This window comes from Anomalospiza imberbis, chromosome Z, assembly GCF_031753505.1.
Source record: "Anomalospiza imberbis isolate Cuckoo-Finch-1a 21T00152 chromosome Z, ASM3175350v1, whole genome shotgun sequence".
Taxonomy (NCBI): domain Eukaryota; kingdom Metazoa; phylum Chordata; class Aves; order Passeriformes; family Viduidae; genus Anomalospiza; species Anomalospiza imberbis.
Genome location: NC_089721.1, coordinates 47,620,475 through 47,645,052, shown reverse-complemented (window position 1 = coordinate 47,645,052; position 24,578 = coordinate 47,620,475). Strand labels below are relative to the sequence as shown.

Here is a 24,578-nt window from a genome sequence, read left to right as displayed (position 1 = left end):
AGCCTGTGTGACCTGTAGTGTTCTGTATGAGCTGTATGGCTGGCTATACAGCAGGGTGCAGAAACAAAGGCCCTCTGCATCCAGTACTACTGCTCTTATGCCAATGTGTGGCAAGGACAGTGAATTCCATCTAGAGTAGTGAAGGGTTTCACTAGGTAAGCAGATACCCCCAGTGTTTCACTTCTCGTCCCAGTTTGGACTGTGATTTTATCTAAGGTGGTTGAAGGGAAAATTCATGCTAGGAATCTTACCCATTTTTTGGAAGAAGATTATCTATACCTAGTTTCTCTCAACAGAAGTGAAAATGTGGCCTTTGTTGAACCAAATATGTGTATTTGTGCAAAAAATGCAAATATATTATCATTTTAAAGCAGGGGAAGACATCACAACTACTTCCAAGGGAAAGGGTTCCAAGGGAAATCCAGGAAAAAACACCTCACACTTTTCCTTTGGGTGATTATCAGATCCTCTTCAGTGTTTAACCTGAGCAATATAATAAGACATTTATGCTTGTTTTAAAACCTGCACCTCGAGTTTTCAGAGAATTTTGTTTCATGGCCTCCCTCTAATACCTTTGATGACTTCTGCTCTCAGGACAGATACTGGCTTGCACCCACTGCAGTCATTGGACTAAGGCTGTGTGCTGCTACCAGCACTTTTTTTTTTGAGCAGTTATTCATGTAGTTGCATTTTCCATGCACTGACAGTTCCTAAGAAACAAATCATTTTCTTCTCATACAAAAAATATACCTAACTAAGATATTTATCCCCTGACAAAAGGCTATCCTTTCCGCAAAAGGTACAAATCAGTTTAGTTGGTTTTTTTTTTACCAAAAAATCTATAAATGGAAAATTAAAAAAAAAAAAAGTAATCTATGTCTGGAACCCAGAGGGATTTCCGTATGTAGATGAATGGATGTTTTGGTTTTTTATTATATTTTCAAATTATCCCCTCACTGCCATTTGTTAACTGGCACTTGTGCTAAGAAAATAGTGTAGCACCGGATCTCTTCCAAAAAAAAAGAGAGAGCCAAATGTCTGAGCACTGCTATAGGTTCGCATTTTGTGTTGAGTATTCAAATTTCATAAAATACAATTGTCTTTTAAAAATAATAAAAAACCACTTACATTGCTAAAGATCAAAAATAATGGAAATAATGTAAACATCCAAAAGTTTGAATTCATTCCTAACTGGATTCATCTTTACAGGCAGGCAATAGCAAAATGTTAAGTCTCCTAGCAGTCCAAAGAAACTCATGGAACAATGCATGCATTTTCTTTGACACAAAAAAAGACTGGACTTTAAGGAAGAGAAACTACTTCAGTCATATCACACTGTTATTGTGAAAGAATAATGTGCTATAATACAATACCTAGGACTAGTGTATACCCCATCTGTAGAATAGAATCACTTAAACTGGAAACAACAGAATGGATTACTATAGGAAAATATTTATAAAATACTGCACACCGCTTTCTTAGTCAACCAGCATATGTAAACAAACAGCTAAGCTCAGTTGAGTTTTAAAATATTATTAAAGTTCATATGTCTTACAGTCTTTTGCATAACATGCCAGTTTGTCTTTCACACCATCACAACTCATCTGTCACAGCCCACAGTGGCTCATTAGAGGTTTATACATCAGCTCATACAGACGTTTAAGTGGAGCTATACAAAGAATTGTGCGAAACATACCAAACTTACACACTGTGACCAGAAATGCATATTCCATACGTAAGCTAATAATTGGATAGCGGAACTTAATGTTTGATGCAACATGTGCTATTTTATTGAATGTTACAGATTTACAAACAAGACCATGTAATGAGATATTAAAACTGTCCTGTAACGTTCACTAATATTACCACATGTCACAACTATATATGTGTCTATTTTATAAGCTATTCTTTGATACAGAATACATCATATGGCACATGCTATAGCTACATGATGATGGATGATGAGACTTCTATCTCACTAAATGGTCATAGTATCGAGAATGGGAAGTCTGGTCTCATTGCAAGAAATGGGAATGTTTTATCATCAAATTCAAAAAGGAGCTGTTTGATGCAATGTGTAAAAATCAGGTGAAAATAAAATAATCTAACATCCATCATAACATATTCTATAGACACCACATTGTAGAATAAATGGGAAACATTCAGGAAAAGTAGTGTTCTGACTTCTTGCAATCACACTTTTAACATCTGAACTTACATTTTATATATAATGGCAAATTTTAAGAGGTAAATAAAGTGTTCTGTTTCATTTTACCTGGAATCTGTGCTCCAGATCAATAAGGTGCTGTATCCTAAATATTTATACAGCTTCTAGGCTTGGCAAGTTTCTTTACCCTGACAAACTAATCAATGGAATCTACCCCAGAGGAGAGCCCTATGCCTAATTCACTAGGCGCTGTTGAGGAATTTCTAATGAATCTGAAATTCCTCTTGAGTAGACCAGTAATGCAATGAAGATGACAGAGTCCACAACAGTTTTAGCAGACATTCATAAAAGTAACAAAGAAAGTGAAGTAAGAATATCCCCCTCTACTCTCCATAGATAGATAGATTTGGAGAAGCCTTCGAAAAGGCTGCTAACAGAAGGTTGGCACATTTGAAGCATACTGTTAAACACAAGTTCCTTTGCCCTTGAGCATTTTGCTATTGTTCAACAATCAGCCTGCCACAAGTGTGCTTCATAATGCAGAGAAAGGTTTCCGACCTTTCTTGGTATCGCTATGTGACTAATGCTGCATGTGGCCTGCAAGGCAATTGCATAAACATGGTGTCTTGGTGGAGTTTAGTTCACTGAAAGCCTGATCAAACAGAAGAAAGCAAGGAACACGTTGGTGCAGGAAGTGTGAAACACATTTTTCTTAACATCCCCTTGCTGCATTTCCTTGTTTCCTGAACTTCCAACGCAGTGACTTGTTAACTAAATGTTTTCACCTTCTTGGCCTCTTTTCTTGAGGCTGATGATTATTTTTCTGTCTGGATTAGTTGCCTTTAGGACTTAACTCTCAAATGGTACTCAGAGTCTCCCAGGATGAGGACTCAGTGAGAAAACATCAGCTTGTATTCTCAAGGCTGCCTTTGAAAGATAATTCAATTTAAATAATGTAAAATATGAACCCCACTCACAAATGTTCATTTTTAATAACAAAAAGGAGCTGGTTCTACACAGATACTGGTAACTGTTGAGATATTTTAACATCTGATAGCACTAGTGCCAACGTTTTAAAAGCTCAAAAGTTGTGCCGTCATAAAGGAATGTGAATTATTTTTCCCATTGCAGCTTATGCTTCTCCACCCTTCTCCAGTCTTCTGTATATCCTTCCACCTGTGACCACTGGACATTGTCTCATAAGAAGTTTGAAATTCCGGTTAAAAATGTGGGCCCTGGGAACGTGGGTGGAGTCAGTGGAGTTACACTTGTCTTCAGCCAAAACCTGTAACTGCACTACTGTTCAGACACATTTTCTCCTATTAAAAGTGCTCACTGTGTGATATGCTGATGAATGGTGGATGCCTAATCACAACTGATGGCTTTTGCTGTTTATCGACACTTTCAGTTTCACTTTGGTTCTTTTACTTACCTTAGAAGCATATAGAAATTCTAGTGTTTTCCAGTCCTCTGCCGAAAATGCTCTCATTTAAGTAGCTTCAGTCTAATTACATGAATCTGGATTCAGATTTCTTGATAAATCCTGTATAATTTAAAACGTCCAAGTAGGGCTATGTTCACATGAAAAAAAAAAGAAAAAAAAGGTGTATATTTTTAGGTGGGGGAATGATGTGAAGAATTGGCAGCTCAAATTAAAGAGCAAGAAGAACCTGGTAGCAGCATGGTGGATAAATCTCCCCAATTTATATATATAATTAAACTGAGCAGTGAGAACTGGACACTATTACTATGATCTGCTCTGATCATCCTATTCTTACTGTTTCATCATATCCTTTGATTTAGTGAGACAAAATACTGATGACAAATGTGGTAAAAAAATATACTATTCCACTTAATTACATTCATCCTGAGCTTGCTCACCTGTGCTAGAATCTAGAATGCCTGTTTTACACAGGAAATCACCTGACATTTTAACATAAATTCTTCTTCCATTTAAATTGCAGTAAAAAAGGCATTTCATTTCCCTTTCTGCTCTTGAAAATATAAACTTTCTGTGGCACTACAAGTTGACACAAAAGGAGACAAGTGAACATTTATAGTTGTTGTTGTATTCATCTTTCTTCATTTCCACAAGTGTGGGATGCAAGGGACTTGGGAGACTTTAGGTGTTTTTGCTGCCAGTTCCTACAGAAATAACAAATGCTTTTCACCAGTCATCACAATGGTGACATAGATGAAAGAGAAGTTGTGATTGAAGTTTGGAACATCTAATTTGTACATTTCTTTTTTGCCAGTTAATTCCTGCATCTTAAAAACTTGAATAATGATAAAAGGTCTTAGGATACCCTCTAATAAAATGTAGATATCTGGAGCTATTAATCTATGTCTTCTGATTTCATTAAGGGGGCTTGTTATTCCTCTTGTTTACTGAAGGTTTTGTAAAGCTTTCATCCCTCCCTGTTTTCTGCAATGCAAATGTCAACTGGGTCAAGGTGGAGTATGTCAGTAGTGATGCTGGGATTGAAAATGTGCTCCCTTGACCCATGGCCAATGCCAATTGTACTCAGCATGGGGTGATGTGAGGGTTTCTTTATAATTCTGCTAAGAAAAACAGACTGAAGAGCAGATGACCCTTAGACTGCTGGTGAGCTGTGTGTAAGCCTAAGTGTGCTTGCTTTCAAAGATGCAGAAGGCTCCAGTTCTTGACAGTCTCCTCATGGACAGGTTGTCCCCTCTGCTCTCTGGCCTTGAGGACTTGCTCCTCTCCAAGGGGTTCCTCAGGCCTGCTGTGTTTCGCTGCCTGTCAAGTTTGTCACTGATGGAATAGCTCTTTCGTGTGTGCTGTGCATACAACACGTTGGACTCCTCAGCAGAGTAGCTGTTGGCTCGCTCTATTTTTGGGACTGGGATGCTGTTGGGCAGAGTTGTTGTAGCACTGCTGTCTTGAGGAGATAAGGGGATTCCCTTCTTGTCTTTGACCTCAATATCCTCATGATCAGAGCTTGGGTGGGTTAGTTCAGCTTCTCTCTCTGGGTGGCAGCATCCCAAGTCTTCCACTTTGCCCCTGAGACTTCCAGGGAAACTGGCCCTCTCTGCAATGGCCTGGGGAGCGCTCACACACCTCGTGTCTATGCAATCTGTAATACTTGTGTACTCTGCTGTTTTAACTGGGATGCCAAGGCTACTGAAGTAGCTTCGAGAAGGAGAGAACATGAAGCTGTGAGATTTCACAATTGGTGTTTCCTCCAGAATAAATGGAGTAGTAGCCAGGTAACGACTGCTTTTAGATCGCTCTAAAGTATGATACAAGGGAGGGTCTGAATCCCATGGGATTTGACAGTCTGTGATTTGTGAATAGTCTGAAGAAAATGCTCTTGTTTCTATTCCAGAAGTTTCCTCATAATCAAGACTCCTGCCAGAGATCTTTTCACCAGCTGTACTGCTGATGTATGCACTATTAGTTAAAAGGGAAGAGGCTATGTGAGCTGGGAGAGCTGCATCTTCAGGACCAAGAATATTTATGGAGCTCTCGAGATGTTCTGTGTCAGAATGCATCTCATCCATGGCAGAAACATAGATGTCTATACAAGATGAAGGTCTTCTGGAGTCTGGGGCAATTGACAAAGTGCTGGTGGGGGGTAAAGGAGCCTTTCCTTCTTTTGCTATTGAGTGGGAACTGATTGCCCGATGCAGGCTTGGAGATCTTTCCTTAAAAATGCTTTCCAACTTTTCCAACCCACACTTGTCCTTAATATTTGTTGCATAGAAGGAGTGGCTTCGCAAGCGGGGTATGATTGTAGGTGACGTTGGGGACATGGACTCCTCTCCTGTGGGATCAATGCTCTCTTGAAGCTTGTAGGCATTTCCTTCCTGACTGTTGAAGCTACTCTGCCTTACAATGTAGGCTGCATCAGTACAGTCGGATGAGGTCCTGGATCGGATCTTAGTTGTCTCGCCTCTTTCAATGCCAGTCATCTTTTCTAAGGCAGTTACCATTCGTCCCATCATGTCTTCCAGCTGAGCAAGCCTGATGTCAACAGTCTGCAGAGAGGCCTTCATGCAGTGCTCTCTCTCATTTACTTCTTCCAGTCGCATGGCCATGTTCTCCACCCTTTACAAAGGGAAGAATTAAACAGGTAAATTTCTACAAAGCAGTGATGTTCAGCTAATAAGTCACCAAACCAGTTGGAAACAAATACGTCACAAACCCCAAAGGCAATTTACACCACCTCATCTGTTTGAAAATCCCGATTAAAAGAGGTTTTGCAAAAAAAAAAAAAAAAAAAAAAAAAAACACCCCAAAAAAAACACCAAAAAACAAAACAAAAAAAAAACAAACCAAAACAAAAAACTGCAGCCTCAGGGAACTGCCCCAGTGGATTAAACCAGGGACACCAGCTGTGTAGTGCAGAGGGGGTTTGGGTGTGCCTCATTCCAGGGATAGGAGACTTATTTCATAAATGTTACTATGAATTACTGCCTCTTTGCTACCAAAGCTTCTAATTAGGTTATTATGAATGAATAACACTTAAAGCAGATGCCATGTGATAACGTCCCCAGTTGTGCCACAGTCAGGACAATCACAGGTAGCTAAATGAAGTAAAGAAAGCAGGCAATGTGCCACAGAAGAGAGCCACTGCTGTATTTTTTCCTCATGTTTGCCCCAGATTTACACTGCCGAGTCCTATGTCAACCTAAGGAGATAATTTCTTTGTTCTCTAATTAATATTTAGCTCAGATTTGTAGAAAAAAGAAATATCAGTTATTTTGTTGAATATATATAATATTGAGTTAAATATTCATGAGTGTTGCAAGGAGGAGAAACACTGATCAAGACAAATACAGCCTGCAACAGGGTACATGCACTAAAATTGCTCCATTACTGTGATTGTGCTTTGGGTAGTCTGCATTCCTAGCTTAAGTACTGAAATGATGGATTTTAAATTTAGTTTTCAGCTGCTATCATAATATATAAATAAAAAGTTAGATTAAAAAATAGGTAATAATTAAATATAAGATCAGTATTTTTAATTTAATTTAATTTAAACTTTAGTATGTCTTTTCTAGACCATTGATCTGTCACATTTTAATATATTTTCAATTTTTAGGGAATTGTGTACAGATTTATGCCAGTGGCTTCTAACCACTTCAATTTTCTGACTTCCAAAACATGTCTTCTGAAGGATTTATAGAGTCTGAAAATTTTACATTATGAAATTGCCTGTAGCACATAAGAAACTTCTATAATTATTTTCTCTGTTTGTAATCCCTTTGACAGGCTGGGACTTCCAATTTCCATTGAAGAAGTACTAAAAGTAACAAGTTTATGTTGTTCTCTGTGTCTGATAGGCTCTGTTTTTCCCCACTGCTGTAGACATTGAAAAATGATCAGAGAGGCAAAAAATAACAAATGGCAATATTTCCACACTCTCTCATCACATGTCTCTTACTCTCTTCTAGTTAGTGGAATTCATGCTCAAATATTATTAGTCACACTGCCATAGTTAATAGGCACATAAGCCATTGCCAGGATTTCTCATGAGGTAAATATCATCTTCTACTACTGCTAGTTATTTTTTCAATAGGAGAAGTGATTTGGAGCTGACAACACCATAACCAACACCAACACTCTTATTTGCACAGAGGGGAAGATTTTAGTAAAGAATATAATATTGGAAAGCATGTTACCTAATGCTCAGAACTTTTTCTGGTAAAACACTTAAGTCTGACTACCTTGTGGTGATGAGCAACAGAACCTGCCCACCGAGGAGAGGAGAGGACAGGGAGGAGTATGACTCAGCTCCCTACAGCAAGTCTCACATTCCTGGGAAATACAGGCTTTTCCTGTGAAGTCTTTGAGTTTTGAAGGCATAAGCACAACAAATTAAATGTGTAGTAGCAGCTGTATTGCTATCATCAGTCTTCAATAGACAAATGATCAAGTAATCACTGCTAAGGAACAAACTGGTAACTTCAAGGAATCTCATTCTACTCATTATCACTTAGGCACCAGTCTGTTTCTAGTTCTACCAGCTGTTTTGTTGTTGTTTGCTGTTTTTGCCATTGTTTTGGTTTGATTTGTTTTTTCTTTCCTGCTTTGAGAGCTGTACACAATGAAATATTTTTTTAATACAAACAGAGCCAGATGGTCTATCAGTAGAACTGTCCATAGCGAGGTAAGTTTTGCATCTTGCATTCATGTGAGGGCTGTGCAATGCTACTGAACACAAGTAATGAACCCAAGGAGAACCTAGAATAATACCTTGCTGGTAGGTGTTTGTGTATTTTTTCTGCCTTCCCTGAATGTGATCTAGCAGCTACTGTCAGTGGCACAGAACATCAGACAAGGCAAAGAGAGACTTTTGAGTTATGTGGTCTGTTGGTTGCTATGGATCTGATGACAAATGTGTTCGCATTGATAGTGTGGAAAATTTATAGAGAAATGTAACAAGATAAGCACAGAGCAGTCTGGGTTTGGAAACCATGGGTAACCAGAGATGTGCGTAGGTAACTGAAAAATGCATACATGTGTTTACACCTCATGAGCCCTGACTGTAGAATTTTATTCACAAAAAGAAAGCTTGAAAGATGATGGTCTCCTCCAACCCCAAAGACACTAACTTAGTTATCCTTAGTTATATATATTAATTATATTATATTATATTATATTAATTATATTATATTATATTATATTATATTATATTATATTATATTATATTATATATTATTCTATAAATAAATAAATAAATAAATAAAATGTGGCTACTCCACAAATATTTATTCTATTATTGATATTCTCTTGTATTAATTTGATTTTCAATTCTGTAATCATTCATCCAACAGAACAGCACTATGTTCTGGGAGTTAACCTATGAGAAACATGATAAAATCACATCACCCAAACATTGTGGACATAGGAAGATGTGATCTGGAGAAATAAACCCTGAATCTGGTCCTTAAAATGTTTTAATAAATTAATTTCTCTATTTTCCTATAGTCTTAGGAAAATATTCTTGCACTCAGTGAATAGACAGCCTGACCTGTATTTCCTTTAGGAATAGTTTTGAATCAAAACACAGTTTCAAAATTTTCAAAATAAGAATGCCCAAGTTTTGCTTTGTTTTTTTTTTTTTCTCCATGCCTATTGAGGAGCAAGTATGAACCAATTAGCAAATCACTCAATATCCATCCATGATGCCTCCTTTGCACCTGTGCTTTTCCTTGCAGCAAGATTCAATGTATTAGAAAGTGTATTATTCAATGTATTATTCAATGTATTAGAAAGTGCCAAGCCAGGCTAACAGAACGAGAAGAGAAACAGAGAAGAGAACAGAGCAGAGAAACATGTAAAACATGCATCACGGTGTGCTGCTGAAACTCAAAAATTTCTAATAGTGAAACAAACATGGACTTTACCAGGACAATATTCAAAAATGAGGTGAGAACACAGAACCTGACCAAGATTTTATATTACTCGCAGTAAGATTTTTAATTATGGTTTGGGAGATGATGACTTTTGATGGCATTCATTTTGGTTTCTTTATTTTTAACCTTTGCACATTAGTTCATCAACAATTTATTTAAAATAATTCTTTAGTGGGAGTAAGGCACTCTTTTCACAGTTAGACCTCTTAATTCAATGCTAGAATTAGATTCACAAGTCTCTTTGTTGACCTAGGTCCATTTCTAAGACATCAGTCATATTTCAAAATCCTTTTCTAAGACATCATTCATACTTTAAATTTTTTTTAAATGCCACAGAGACCTTTTACATGTAAGTCACTTACAGATATACCACTGAGTTTGTGATAGGTGATTGTAGAATGGTTGTATTTAAATAAAACACAGACAGCAGTTCCCAAGCCTGTAACAGGGTACTTTGCCTGACATCTTTTGGTAAAGCAGTGCTGATGCAAGCAGCCAGCCAGTTTTCCCAGATGCAGTGATTTTTCATGGCTAAGGAAGTTGGGTTGTCATGGCTGCATTCCCACTGGAGCCTAAGACCACTTAACTCTTTATGACCACAGAGAGATGCCACCAGAGTCACAGACCTTTCCTGCTGTCATTTTTCATGTCTGGGTGGGCCTGGCAGGGTCAGTCCTTTTTACCAACACAAAGCTATTTCTGTGCACTTCAGCCTGCCAGCTCTGAAATCAAGATAATAGCTATGTCATCATCCACACAGATGCTGCACGTGTAATTGCACTGCAGATTATAAAGTGCTGTACTAATGGATATTACAGAGTAGCAAAGATGACGTAATAATATCTGCTCTAACCAGCTTATGTGCTTTTCAAATACTGTTATGATGTGACCCTGCTCCTTGTGAAAGCAACATGAGGTTTTTGCACAGGTATGAAAGAGTTGAGACCTGTTCACATGGAAGAAATGCTTACTGAAGTGATTGTTTCAGTGACTTATGCCAGATCAAGAAAAACAGTGCAGTCTTTTTTGATAATATTACACATGTCTTTGTTCTGGTCAAGATGCATTACTGTGATTAGAAAATAAGATTCTCCACAAAAGGTTGTGATTCTTCCACAGCAATGAGGTGAATTTGTCCAACTTAGCTTTCCTCACAGGTCTTCAGGAGATTCACCATGTATGCTTTGATAAATGCATTCAAGGGAAACACCTTACAGACTTGTACTGCTTTATATTTTCCCACTTAGTCCATAACTTCATCTGATATGTATCAGTAACCTGATGTTACTTCCATGTGCTTGTGTGAATTCCCAGATAGTGGACTTCTGTAGCAGAGCAGCTCACCCCCCACATCTGTTGTTTTCTAGCCAATCAGGTAACTCAAACAGGACAAGCTGTTTTGTATTTCAGGGGTGTAATCTTGAATAATCACTGAGTGATTCTGGTGCCATTATCACTGGTCTAGCATCTCCTAAATGCCAATAAAAATCTTAGTGTTGAAGTGAGATCTGGCAAGACAGACTGCATTTCTGACTGACAACCACTCACTTTACAACTATAAAAGCCACACAAAGCCTTCACAAAGCAGAAGTCTTGTGTACATTTTCCTGGAAATGTGTGAATTTTCTCCTGTTAGTAGGAACCTACTTTGTGGTTACTCCCCAGGGGTTAAGTGAAGGCATTTGTGTCCATTATAATCACTTCAGTGGTAAATTGCATTTGACTCCTAATCAATACTCTTTCTTTTGCTAGCTTTAATATAAGTACCTTGACATAGTGCACTGTTTCATGTTGTAATCTACTAGTAGTTATTTTAGTTATATACTTTGGAATAACTAATTCTGATTAAGGTTTTTAATATGTTATCTTTTGTCTGTTTAATAAATAATTAATTTTTAAATAAATATATCTGATTTGCCATCATTAGAACTTGCCAGACAAAGTGATTCCTTAAATTTAAACTGTTGCCAAAATCTGAGGCTAAGAAAGGACTGATCTTCATTTAGGCCCCTTTCTGTGAAGGAGTTTAAATACACAGTGGAGTTCTTTCTTCCAATCAGAGTCAGAAGGCAGAAGAAGCAGGGCTTCTTTAATAAATTTTCTCTGTAGTTCCCACTCTCCCAGCAACAGCTGATCCTCTCAGTTGCTTAGTACTGAGGTCAAGGAAAGACAAACATCAAGTGTTGTTCTATGCTTTTAATTTCTGAATGTGAAGTGATCAGGTAAAGGAGGGATTCTTTCTAGTGGCATCAAATATGGAGACTTGCGTGGTGTCTGTTGTTACAAGAGAAGTAAGGAGATTCCTGAACTGAGGCAGGCCCACAGGATGCCAAGGTGGACAATTCCAAGGTAAGAGTATGAACTGAAGCTTGTTGCAGGTGAGTCAGACAAGACATTGTGGTCCTGCCCCAGCACAGCCCCTGACTGCATAGCTGAAATCATTCATTGACACCCAGGTCAATGCATCAATGCACAGGATCTTTTCTTGTTTTGATTTCCTGAGCCCCTAACTTGTCTGTGACCCCTTGAGGCTTGAAGCAAGACTCTATTCCCATCTTACAGTTCCCTTCCAGCGCTAGCCCCCTACTCCTGCTTCCAAGTACACTGGGCTTTGTATGCAGGGTGTGCAGCTGTTCCACCTGAAGCACTTTGATGAACCAGCTGCAAGTAGGAGCTGCTCAAGCAGAGGGGAGCATTATCACATATGCACAGAGGTGAGGGAAGGCAGTGACTGGTCCAGGTCCAGGTCCAGGTCCAGGTGCAGTTATGTCACACAGGGCCTGTCCCAACCCTTCTCTTCTTGAGCCTAAGAGCATGCTCAGCTTCTTGTAAATGAAAGGTCTTTGGGAAGAACTTCACTCAGGTTTCCAGGGTTATCTGGTTCAATTTTACACCACATATAGCTGACTTAATTGGACAGATGACTAAACTGGTATCTCATGGCTCCAACATGGGTATTATACTTGGTCTACTACTACAGGCTAGTGACTGGGCGTTGGAAGAGAAACCGTAGTTTTGAATCTTCTTTGCTTTCCTTGCTCTGCATCCTGTTACTTGTGCAATGATAACTCTATAAAGAAACTTCAAAGTGCTGTCGTGGTTTGACATGGAAGTGAATTTTTTCAGGAAGTTAGGTCAAACCAATCAGTGGTCAGGTTTGGATATTGGCATCTGGCGTGACCACTGAAAGTATGGCTACCCCTCTGAGAACACAGAGGGTTAAAAGCAAGAACTCCCAAGAGCTCGCTCTCTTTGGTTCCGGTCAGGGTGCTGTGCAGATCTCCCCTACCCAGCCATGGGCTGGGTGGGGGAGGGGAAGCCATGAGGCCTGGTCGAGGTGAGCCGAGGGGGCTGAAGGACTGGAACCAAGCCAGCTCCTGTGGACGGAAGGGTGGAGAGAAACTGAGATGCCTTGTCATTCCCCACCAGAGGGAAGAGACAGAGAGTCCGGACGGCACCTGTAACTTTGCCGGCGCGGAGGAGAAGGAGTGGGGTGGGAAGGTGCCCAGCCTTGGCCTTGGGAATTGGCGGCTGGGCAGAGATTTCAGCTGTCCAGGGAGTCTGAACTTTTAACCCTTTCCTGGGAAATGAAGGCTTTGTAAAATATTACTCATCTTTGATTTGAAATAGAAGAGAGACAGTCTGGGATCTGAGATGATGGAAGAGGAAATTTTTGATTGGGAGGAGATGATGGAGTGGCTTGTGGCTGGACTTTTCTTGTTAGCCATAGACTGAACCAAATTCTCCTGACAGAGACTGCACTTAGGGGGATGCGGTGGTGGGCCAAGAGACCTGCTTCAGTGACTACCAACAGAGGAATGGAGAGAACAGAGGAAAGTTGAAGAGGGTGTGGAGAGGCCCTCTGTCTTCAGAGAAGAAGAAGAGAAGAAGAAGAGAAGAAGAAGAGAAGAAGAAGAGAAGAAGAAGAGAAGAAGAAGAGAAGAAGAAGAGAAGAAGAAGACCTCTGTTCTTGGACCCTCGGCCCCAGGGGGAAATGGGGGGGGACTGTAGTCCTGAGATGAGATGCTGAACTGTTGTTTCTTTTAGTCCTTGGCAAAGCGTCCTTAAAGGAGCCCTATGAGCAGTCTGTCCATGCACGGGGGTGAGAGCACTGTGACATGGAAAGGAGAGTGTCACCATGGCAGATTTTCTCCGTGAGGTCGCCATGTGTGACATGGAGACACAAGGGTGGCAGTTGTGTTTCCTGGGGAGTCTGTGGCACAGGAGAGACTCCTGTCTCCCTTGAAAGACTGAGTATTTGAATATCTGAAGGGTGGCAACTTGATCAGGATCCTGGGTGGTGTCTCACTGTGGTTCGTTTGGAAATTAGGTGGGAGAAGGAGGAGTGTTTTGGAAGGTCTTCATCCTGGATTCAGTGTCTGTGGTTTTTATAGTGGTAGTAGTTTAATAAAGTTTTTTCCCTTTATTATCAAGCTTGGGCCTGCTCTGCTCTGTTCCCGATCACATCTCACAGCAATTAGTTGGGAAAGTGCATTTTCATGGGGGCGCTGGCATTATGCCAGTGTCAAACCATGACAAGTGAAAATCTGGATTTTACATATTTGAATGTTCCACAGGTTACAAAAAATAATTCTAGTGTTGTCATGGTTTAGGAATGGTATTCTCCAATTTAGAAACCATGCTGCCACTTCCCCTCCCCTGCTCTAATTGGAGGCACAAAAAGTGATGTTTTAGATAAGGACAACTTACTGGAAACAGCAATAAAGAAAAAAATAAACAGTAACAGCAATAGAATTACAAAAAAAGGTGGAAGAAGAAGAAGAAGGAGAAGGAGAAGAAGGAGAAGGAGAAATTATTTACAGTGAAAAGGCCCTGACAATAAACAATACCAAACTGTTCCATCCATCATGCTTTCTAAACCAGAAGGAATCCCTCCTCTTAAGAAGCCAGAGTCCTTTTCTCCTGCCCCTGGCAATGACATAAGGTGGTATCAAACGACCTCAGGGTCCTCCCACCCCTTCCTGGCTACTGCAAAAATTAACCCTGCCCAGGCTAGAACCAAGACAAGCATTTTAGATTTAAGAGGACCTGGTCATGACCGCAGGCAAAATGAAAGACCCAGGCATCCTGTTTCTAAAATGTATTATGTATGATACTCAAATAGCCCTGATTCCTCAAGCATCTTTTAAATATTCCTCAGACCTATTATGAAATAAGAACTGCATTCACCTAGGACATCATTGAGTGGGTCTGGAATGACCTCTGTACCCCAGAGGGTCACTGCCTGGATCTCTCTTACAGAGCTGGGGAACACTAGTCTCCACGTTAAACTATTGGCTAAGGTAAATGGATTTTTAAAAAGCTATTTCTCTGTGAAGCTTAGGTGTTTGTCTTCATTTAAGATTCATATTCATGAACTTGATTCTGGAACAAGGTGCTTTAAGCTTTTCATTTAAATTAGATAAGGGCTCTTTTCCTATAAAATAGGGTCAGCACAGAATGAAAAGGCAGATTGTTATGTTTTCATTGTCAAGGACTTACAGCATTTGCATGAATTACAGAGGACCTAGCTAAATTACTTCTTATTTACAGGTCTTCAAACATACCTCTACCTTCCTTGGCCACCAAAAGAAAAGCTATACTCAGAAATTTGAACCTGTATCTATGATTTTTCAGTTCTGGCCAATTCTGTGGCCAGTGGACTATCAGAACACAAGAAAAACAAGGTGCTCAGTTGGACCACAGACCAATTTAGCTACTATCTTACTTTGAAGTATATGTAGTTTTTCCTCCTGTATATTCTTCAATCTTTAAAGTTTTTTTGAATATTAGGAACTTTCAGGCTCAACATGATCTCTATGTATTTAGCAGTCCTTACTGGATTTCTCTTTCCTAAGCTTGTCTAGTCTTGTTTGAATGCATGTAGCCTTTTAGCTGATATCATCAGCTTCCTTTACACCTCACCATCTTTCAAAAATTTCTTCTGTTGCACTACTTACTGCATGAAAAAAAAAGACAACCTATTTTCTGTTTATTTTGAACCCAGGATTCTGCTAAATTATTATGTTACTACCCTGTAGCTTGTTCTGAGTGTGACAGCAAGCAATTGATTTCTGCTCAGGTCAGAAATCACACTTTCCTTACACTCACACTTATATATACCTCTATAATTTCATCCCTCATTTGTCTCTTTCAGATTCAGGAATGCTGGATTACTTGGCCATCCTTTACTAGGCAGCCATTCCGTGCCTTACCAGCTTCCCTTCTAATATCCTCTTCTACAATACATGTTTTAGGACTGCTTTCATTTTCAGTATGCAGATGATTAAATTATATTATATCTTCTATTCCTACTCTGGGATAGATTTATTTCAAAACCAAATTAACAGCATGTTTCCATGCCTTTCCTTGCCTATAGTTTAGGCATAGCTGAAGCGGGGGTAGTGCTGGAAGATTATGTAGAAGAAGAGTGTTATATCTGCGCAGCTGACAAAAATGACAACTCACGTGTTCTCTGTTATTGAAATTAAAACGGAGTTTTCCAGGAGTGGAGTGTTCACTGGTTTGTAAGTTTAATGAATATCTAACAGGATATTACCCTAAAATATTTATTGGCAAAAGTGCCATGAATCAAACACAAACTCTTGTCCTCTAAAGCTGAGCTCAGCAGTGTTCCATGAAAGCATAAGAGCATCACAACAGATCAAAAGAACTAGAAATTTTTAGGACTGGTGAATTTGAAGACTAGCAACTTCCACTAAATTATTATATCGTTTTTTTCCTCTGTGCATTGCTGTAGTTGAAATGTCTTATTGCATATTAAATCCATGTTGCTATTGTTTCCAATGTAACTAGCTTAGCTAGCCAGGCTATTCTGAAACAAGGCTTGTTTCTTGTCTGAATCAGTCACAGATAAACTCTAAAGTCAAGTTTTTGATTGAGGAACTCGAATTTATTCTCCCATGTTTTTGTGACTACTTCTGCCCTGAAATTCTGCTTTAAGAACTGAAATGCAAGCATTATTGGTGCTTCTCACTGCATTAGTTATACTTCAATACAACTGGATAAAACATCCCTTTTACAAAACTTTTAATACAATGATGTGGGTTGGAAGGGACATTAAAGATCATTCAGTTACAACCCTCCTGCCATGGCAGGGACACCTACCCCTAGACCAGGTTCCTCAGAGCCACATCTAGCCTTGCCTTGAACACATTTGCTTTAGGAAAAAAAAAAAAAAGAAAAAGAGAAAATAAACTCATCACATTTTATCAGTTTACTTTTAAATTAAGACTTACCAAAATGACTTCATTTCCTTTTACAAGAAAAAAAAAAGAGTGAGACTTGTGACAGAAACACATTTCCAGATCAACTTATGAGAACAAAAAAGTGCACCTTTCTGAAGTGACACGGATTCTTTCATCATTGGAGGAGATGAATCTGTCATCCTTTTCTCTGAAATACTCTTCTATGCACTGCTCTTCAAAATCATGGACCTTTTTCAATTCATCCTCAGTTATGAAAAGTTCTGTGGAAAAAAATTGAGAAATAAGAATTTGGCAATTATTAACATATGAAACTAACTACATTCTTATTTGTGAAACTCATGGACTAAGCTTTCATAAGCAAGTATGTAGCATTTTGATATGAAAGCAGATAGATTAATTACTATCTATTACTAATTAATTACTGTTAATTACTGAATTAGTAGCTTTAGTTATATATTATTCTGTAGGCAGAAGCACTTAAGCAGGCAAATGCTGACCAAACATGAATATGTTTTGATTACATGGGATCTAAACACAGCTGCTGGTCAGGTCCTGGACAGATGGTGAAAGCCAAAGGCCACCTGTAACCTAATAGATATATAATGAGATTATCAGACTACTGGGAAAGAGTCTGAGAGTACAGGGGTCTGTCTGACGTGGCAAGAACTGACATCAGCAGGCAGCAGTGTGATGGGAGTGGGAGGAGAGCCATCTGGTTGCATCTCCAGTGCCACATGTGACTCCTGCTCCCTCCTCACAGAGAAATGGACTGTGGCTTGGGCTAATGCTGGGAAGAGATACACATCCTTAGCTCACTGCCTCTGGCATGTACCTTGGGCAAGGTGGAGATATTCTGCCTTGAAGAATTAGATAGAGAAGAGGAAAGCATTATCAAAATAATCTAACATGTTTTCCATCATGGTTATAGGACTTCATTTAAAGCCTGTTGAGGAAATACTCCTCCAGTCTGAGTCAGAGTCAAGGAGAGATTATGTAAACAAAATTACCTTTTACCATCTCTAAGCTTATCTAGGCAAAAAGTGCACTCAGGGGAAGTATGTATTGTTTGCTCTGTATTTTCAAAAATAAAGCTGGAACTGTGATGGACTGGGAAGAATTCCAGCAAAAATAGACCTCTAACAACAAAATTAAACAGCAAAAGAAACCTCTCTGCTTTGAAGGAACAGACAGGCAACAACCCCAAATAGTTCCAGAAAAGCACAGTCTCCTTAACATTGCAAAGAGAACAAAGGGTTGGGCAAATCAGGTAAAACTGACTTATTCAGGTAAGGTTTTTGCAGGTGAGAGCTGTTACTATGCTGGGAAGGCTATCAAGGTGCTGGGCTTTGACTTCATGCATGTCAAACAATAGACATTATGAAAGGCATTTGAAAGTCCCCTTTGTGCATTATCTGAGTCTTACTCAATCCATAGTCTCTCTCATCGGGGTCACTTTCGTGCTTCTTCCATCTGCAGCAGAGGTGTTGAAATATCATTGTCATGTGGCTGAAAATGATCAGAGGTGGTGGGAGAACAGGCCTTTCGTGGAATGTCATGATGAGCTGGTACCTTTGAAACTTCCAAACTTGGTTCGATATAGATTTGACTTCAAAAAACGTATTGCTAGAAGGCAAGGGGAGGAAAACAACATCAGACTGAACATGGTTTTGGGTGCTTTGCCAAAGATGATATGACAGCATCATAAATAGATACATTGCAAAAACACTAACAAATGTTTTCTTGTCACAAAAGCAGGAAGCGGGACAAAATAGGAAGTTTTTGCCTGGGCAAAGCATGGTGACAATCAGCCTTTTTGAAGTACCTTACGACTGTAAATGTCTTCACTGTACAACCCCTGAGTCTTAAAATATCCCATTGAGATGGGGAAGTATTTTTATTCTTGTTTTCCCTATTGGGAATGAATGATGCCATAACTGAACCTTATTTGGCTTCTTTGCCCTGGTTCCCATTAGGTGTCTGTCCTTGGAATTGAGCACAATGTGAAAAACTTGGCATTTCCCTTGTTTCCTGGAGACAAGCCTCTTTCCCTCTCCCCCTTACATCCTTGGAAAATGTCTCTCAGCCAAAGCCAAAGCTCAGCAGTCTTTGTAGGCTGTGAACAATATGCATCCTTCCAAGTCTATACTTTGCAATGTGTCACTCACTTGAAAACTGCAATGAGGAGATTCACCAAAAGGATGTTTGCTACCAAGAGGTAGCAGGCCATGATGGCAGGAACGATCCATGCTCCTGTCTTGCAGGGAGGTAGCTGGATTATTTTGCCATCTTCTCTGGTTTCATTTTGACCACAAGGTGCTGGGAACAAATTTAGAAACAAACAACAAAAAAAAAAGCAAAATGGGAATGAATCTTATTTTTTCAGTAGTTTAAATATTTATAATAGCCTGCCTGCCAAGGCAACATCTTCCAAATAACAATGGCATTGACATTCTCCCCTCAGAAGTTTATGCTTGGTATCAGAGATTTTAGAGTTTGCAGTTCTTCTTACTGTGTGTTATGTGACATTGGTATCAAGATATTTCTCTCAGGACGCATGTCTGCTGTGAGTAAGCTGCCTGTTTGCATACATAATACAAAATAATATGGTAGTCTGGTGGTAATTAGTGGCTGTGAAAATGCAATTATTGAATTGTTTAATGCTACAAAAAAAGCTTGCATATTATTTCTTTAACAGTGAAAACCTTGTCTTTTTTATTGATTGAGAGGGATGTGATAAACGAGGAAAAGGAAGTCCATGAAAGTAAATGAAAGAGTAGATATTTATTGCTGTGCACTGCACTGTCTCAAGTCCCACTAGGACATACTCATAATGACTTTCTGCTATTAAGGACTCTTGACTGCATGCCCAGAAACAGTGGGGGTAATTATCAAGTCTTTACTGTATCAGGTACAGGGACATATATGCAGCAGAGATGCCACCTGTTTCTTCCGCAAATACATTGGAATTAAAATGTTCTTGGTATTAATACTGTAGAACTGAAGCAAGGGGAGAGAAAACATAATGAAATAGTTTTCCCTGCTTGTGTTTTAATATGCCTTCATGTGCAGTGATGGGTAATCCGCATTTACAAGCATGGGTTCCATTTATGTCTCTGTAGCTTCAGCCTTGATGGTTGTATGTATCTCCATAATCAGTTTTTCAAGAAAATAATGGAAGCAGCAGCTTACATATACAAGCCATCTTAGTAAATTTTGCACAGCACTACAGCATGCTTCCCCTCATCTCCATCAAAAAGAAGTTTAAGTGAGGAATTTCCAAAGTGCTCAGCACTAGCTCACTTCCTTGTCATATCAGTGGGGGTTTTGTACTAACTTCTTGAAAAATGAGGTTAGATGATGCCATATGTAGAATTTCTTTGTATGGCAACAAATCTACATTCCCAGTACCAACCATTGCATCTTCTCAAAAACGTTCTGAACTCGGTGCACTGGGCTTGGCATTCATTTGTGGATGTCTGTACTGGCCATCATATTGGAACTTTGTTTTGGGCACTACACATAGACACTAGCCTCTTACACACAGAACTATTGTAGCCATATGTGACACAAGACTACATGACCTCTCCAAAAATATTCAACTAACTGAAGAAGAAATCACAGAGTCAAATATAAGCAACATTGCTTTTTACCAGCAGCTTCATTGTGTTTGGCCAAGTGATGTTACCTGTCCTTCCTGTTTGCAAAAACACATTTTGTTACTGAAGCAGGCTGAAACTATGCAATTCTTCATTTCTCAGTAAACATCACTTTGCAGATCATTTGCAGGGCTATTTCCACACTGCTCCAAGCAGTGGTTTCATTTAGATATTCAAAATGCCGTCTGTGAGGTGCTGGGAGTGTGGGCCTCTCTGCTTTTGGCCTTCACCCAGCAGAAAATGCACCATTCAGTATCTCTTTCTATCAGCACTCAATGTGAAACTTATGTCTCTGTTTGTGTGGAAACATTACCTGCTCATATATTGAGTCAGATATACAAAGTCCAATACAACAAAGTACCAAAACCCATCATGATTTCACCAGTGATGGAACAATCACAGTATCTGAAACTTGTCGTTTTTTGTGCTGAAAACTGAACAAATAATAGTTTTCCAAGTAATGAGAAAAATTTTGAAAAGCATTTTTCAAGCCATAGATAAATAAAATCAAAAGCTCAGCTCCAACTCTGGCTCTAACTCTATTATCCCATTTTTTTCCTAAAAAACATAGAATTTAGTCTAGAGGAAAAAAAAAACAAGAAGACAAAAAATATTTCTCCTGCTCTACTTGCTTACAAGTGGGTAATCTCTGTTGGTTTATGCCACTCAGTGATGGCCAAATTAGATCTCCTATGCAGACATGTTCCCACAGTCTATTCCACCTGTTGTGGTTCAGCTTGTCCTGAAGCTTTGCAGAAGTTTTTCTCTTCTGCATGTTTTGTTGTGGGTGCAGTTTTAAATAACACGGGAATACTCATTTCTTGCCTTACTAATGGAGAGCTAAGCCACCACTTGTCACATTTTCAGCTGCAGGAGAAAACGTATGACATGTGTCCAAAAATGCAGAAATCTGTGTTCCATGGCATGTCATTGAACATATCTTTCATATTTAAACTGTGACATTTATTTTCAAAGATTTCTTCCCCCCACTATTAATTAAAGGTGTGCGCTCTGCCTCACCCCTGAGGAATCTGTGCCACCCTTCATTTGTAACATCATTCAAAAATTTTAATTATTTTTGGAGAAATGAAGTAATTTTTGTAATATGTACATTAATATATTGTAATATATTTCAAAGCACAATATTAACATGTATGCAAACTTGACTCATCTCTTTGATGTTATAGCCTTGCTCTAACACAAACCACAGAATACTTAATTCTAGCTAAATGCTTTACTGAAGAAGCAAATTCTGGTAGCATAATGATATGCTAATCTCAGATAACTGAAAAAGCCAATAGCTCAGATACCTACAGGCCATTGGATAAAGTTCAGACACTATGAAAACAGTTAGAAAACAGTAAATGGTTGGAGTTTTAATTTCAATTATATTAATTAACTTCACTAAGCTTTCAAACATTGCATCTTGACATCTGTAGATGTACAGACTTTTTACATCCCTTGTTTCCTTTTTCACGATCTCTTTCCATGCTTACTTTTCCTTCCTGACTTCCACTTACAGTTTTCTACTAGGCCTTTCTTGCTACATACCTAACGCTTCCTCTTTCCTGTTCAGAAAATAGCTGCAAAAAACCCAAAAGTAGTTCAAGCTGCTATGGGTTTCAGACCTAACGTGGAGGCAGAGCTCAGGAAGAATTAGTTTTCCTGCTGTAATTACTGTCATGACAAGGGCACTGTTCACTTTTACTGTGTGTTGGGGGGAGGGCTTGGCAAAGGATGCTTGTGAGTTTCTGCATCATGACTCTTCCCCCATCTGCACCTTTCCAAAGCAGGTGTGGGGAATAACAAAGAGAAAAAAGTGTACAATTGAACAACTCTGCCACTGAATAGCTTTTTGTCTTTGATTAAAACTTCTTCTATAAAAATGGATACCACTTTTACAATACAAACTGATTTGTTTGAAATCACAATAAACTTAGGGATGCTTTCCTATGTTCACAATTCTAAACAAAGCGGAAATAAATAAATGCAACCAAATAACAAAAACCAAATTTTTTAAAAGTCTGGTTATTTTTAATGCACTTTCATCATTCTGTTTATGAGCATGTAGGCACCTTCCAATTTTGACCCACAATGAACCCAAAAGATGTGAAAGTGTTTTATAATTTCTGAACCACATGTCTACGCAGCCTTACCAGCTTACCAGGCTGGTAAATATTGAAACCTGCCGCCCTCTCCCCACCCTCAAAAATATTAAGTGGCCTTCCTAAAGTTGTCCTCCATGATGGAGAAAATACTAAAATTTGTGAACTCTAAATTTCACAGAATTATTCTGTTCATCAGTAGAAATATCCAGGGAGTTGAACAGTGTCTCCTTACTTCAAAAAAGTTTCTTTAACTTCAGCATCCTGACCATGTTGTTTCTTGACCCAGGCCACATTAAACGTGACTTTGAAGGGTCTCTTCAATCTGCTGGTATTTTACCAATAATTTATAGTAAATCCCTGTATTTTTCTTGTTCACTTGTGTGCTTTCTTTCTCCTCCTACTCTCCTCCTTCCCCCATCAAAAATAGCCAACCAAATAGAACCCAAATTACAACATCAGGAGTGCTAGATATGGGAATACTGCTGCAATCCAGCCCAGAGTGACTTTCAAAACTGTGTGTAGTCTGCGCAAAAATCTTATCCACTACCTTTGTCTAACAACATTAAAAGTATTGCCACAGGTATGATTTATTCTGTTTTGTACAGAGCTGTTCTGTTTGTTCTAATTCCAGAATGGTCCATGCAAATGACAAGCCAAGTAGGAAGCTCCTCTCAAGTCATGAAAAGCATGCAACCTCTAAGGTCATAAAGAGTTTAGTACATAATTTTCATTATACTAAGAAATTTTCAAGAATTATAAAACTTAAACAGTTCTAACAGATTAAGAAATGTAAATAATTTTTAGAAGTTTTTTGTAGTAATTATAGTTTCCTCTGAAGATTGTTGAATAGTTAAAACCTGTGTATAAGGATCTCTCATCTTCTGAAGCGATTGCATTCTGGTTACTTGATATTCCTCTAATACAATTGAAAGAGAAAGAGGTCCCATCTTTTTCTCTTAAACTAGGTAGGTTTTTCCAAAACAGAAATAGACACAAGAAACAAACACAATTCAGACTGATCTTCAGATACCAGATGGCTTGTGAAGTACTGTCATCTGGTAAGAACGTCCAGATGGAAATCCAACCTGTGAGACACCAGGAAAATCTGAAAAACTTCCCAGAAGCCATGTTGACTATCAGCAGGTTCAGCTTAGCCTTTGGAATACAGGAAGATGTGAGCTCTGATGTTCATTTTCTACAGATGACTGCCATTTCCCAAGCTGTCACTTATTTCCTCTGTCTACAAACTCACATTTCCTCTTCAGTATTTCTTATATCCTTCTGCATCCATAGTATTCTGGAGGAGCAGATAGTTTTGTAAGGTGAAAACAAAGTTCTTCACTGGTGAGAACTTTCTTATCAATGTTCCTGGCTAAAACTGCCAACACAAGTGCCAATGTGTGGTGAATTGAGGGAGAGATTTTACAGTGTTTGTGGGAAATCCACTTCTGGACAGGCATTCACTGAAGTAGCTACATGGTTGGCTGCTGCCGCATGGATCCCATTGGGCAGCAAAGGCACAGATGGATTAGGAAAGACAGCCTCAAAGTGAGACAGTTGCACGTGCCATCACCAGCTCTCTGATTCAGATTCTCCTTCCTCCCCCAGCTATCAGTGGATAATAATATATCTTTACTCAACCACATAATTGATATCAGTCTATTTTTTTAAACTTATCAAGCTCTTATTATTATTCCTTTCCTGAAATATATTAATTTTTCATTTCCTGACATTTAAATAATTCATAAATTTGATTAGCTTACTGCCTGCTTTCAATTCTAAGGTCTAAGCCTTTATCTGAATCCCAATAGTTGGTAATTGAGGTTTTCTAGGCCCAAGTCAAAACTCAATAGCTCAAGGTGGTTTCAGTCATTGTTGATGTTTCATGTGAACTGGTTGGACTTTTCCATGAGGTAGCTTGACTATTATAGTATACTATAGTAACTTGACTATTCCTTGATCTTTACATGTTTCCAAAGACTGTTTCATGTAATTGCTAAAACTTCCTGAGTAGACATCATGGCATATGTAA

General features: G+C 38.9%; 1 protein-coding gene across 9 annotated transcripts in view; it reads right to left on the bottom strand.

Annotated features, from left to right (window-relative positions):
* Positions 1 to 264: 264 nt before the first annotated feature.
* The window catches only part of TRPM3 (transient receptor potential cation channel subfamily M member 3), a 397,058-nt gene continuing 372,744 nt past the window's right edge, over positions 265 to 24,578 (bottom strand). For 8 of the 9 annotated variants that reach the window (XM_068175852.1, XM_068175854.1, XM_068175853.1 and 5 more), the window contains 4 exons: positions 18,948 to 19,098; positions 18,206 to 18,405; positions 16,910 to 17,042; positions 265 to 6,239 (listed from right to left, as the gene is read on the bottom strand). In XM_068175852.1, the coding sequence (XP_068031953.1) occupies positions 4,790 to 6,239; positions 16,910 to 17,042; positions 18,206 to 18,405; positions 18,948 to 19,098 (1,934 nt within the window). In that variant the 3' untranslated portion in view covers positions 265 to 4,789. The remainder of the gene's footprint in view (positions 6,240 to 16,909; positions 17,043 to 18,205; positions 18,406 to 18,947; positions 19,099 to 24,578) is intronic. The other variant, XR_010994252.1, reaches the window with a different exon arrangement.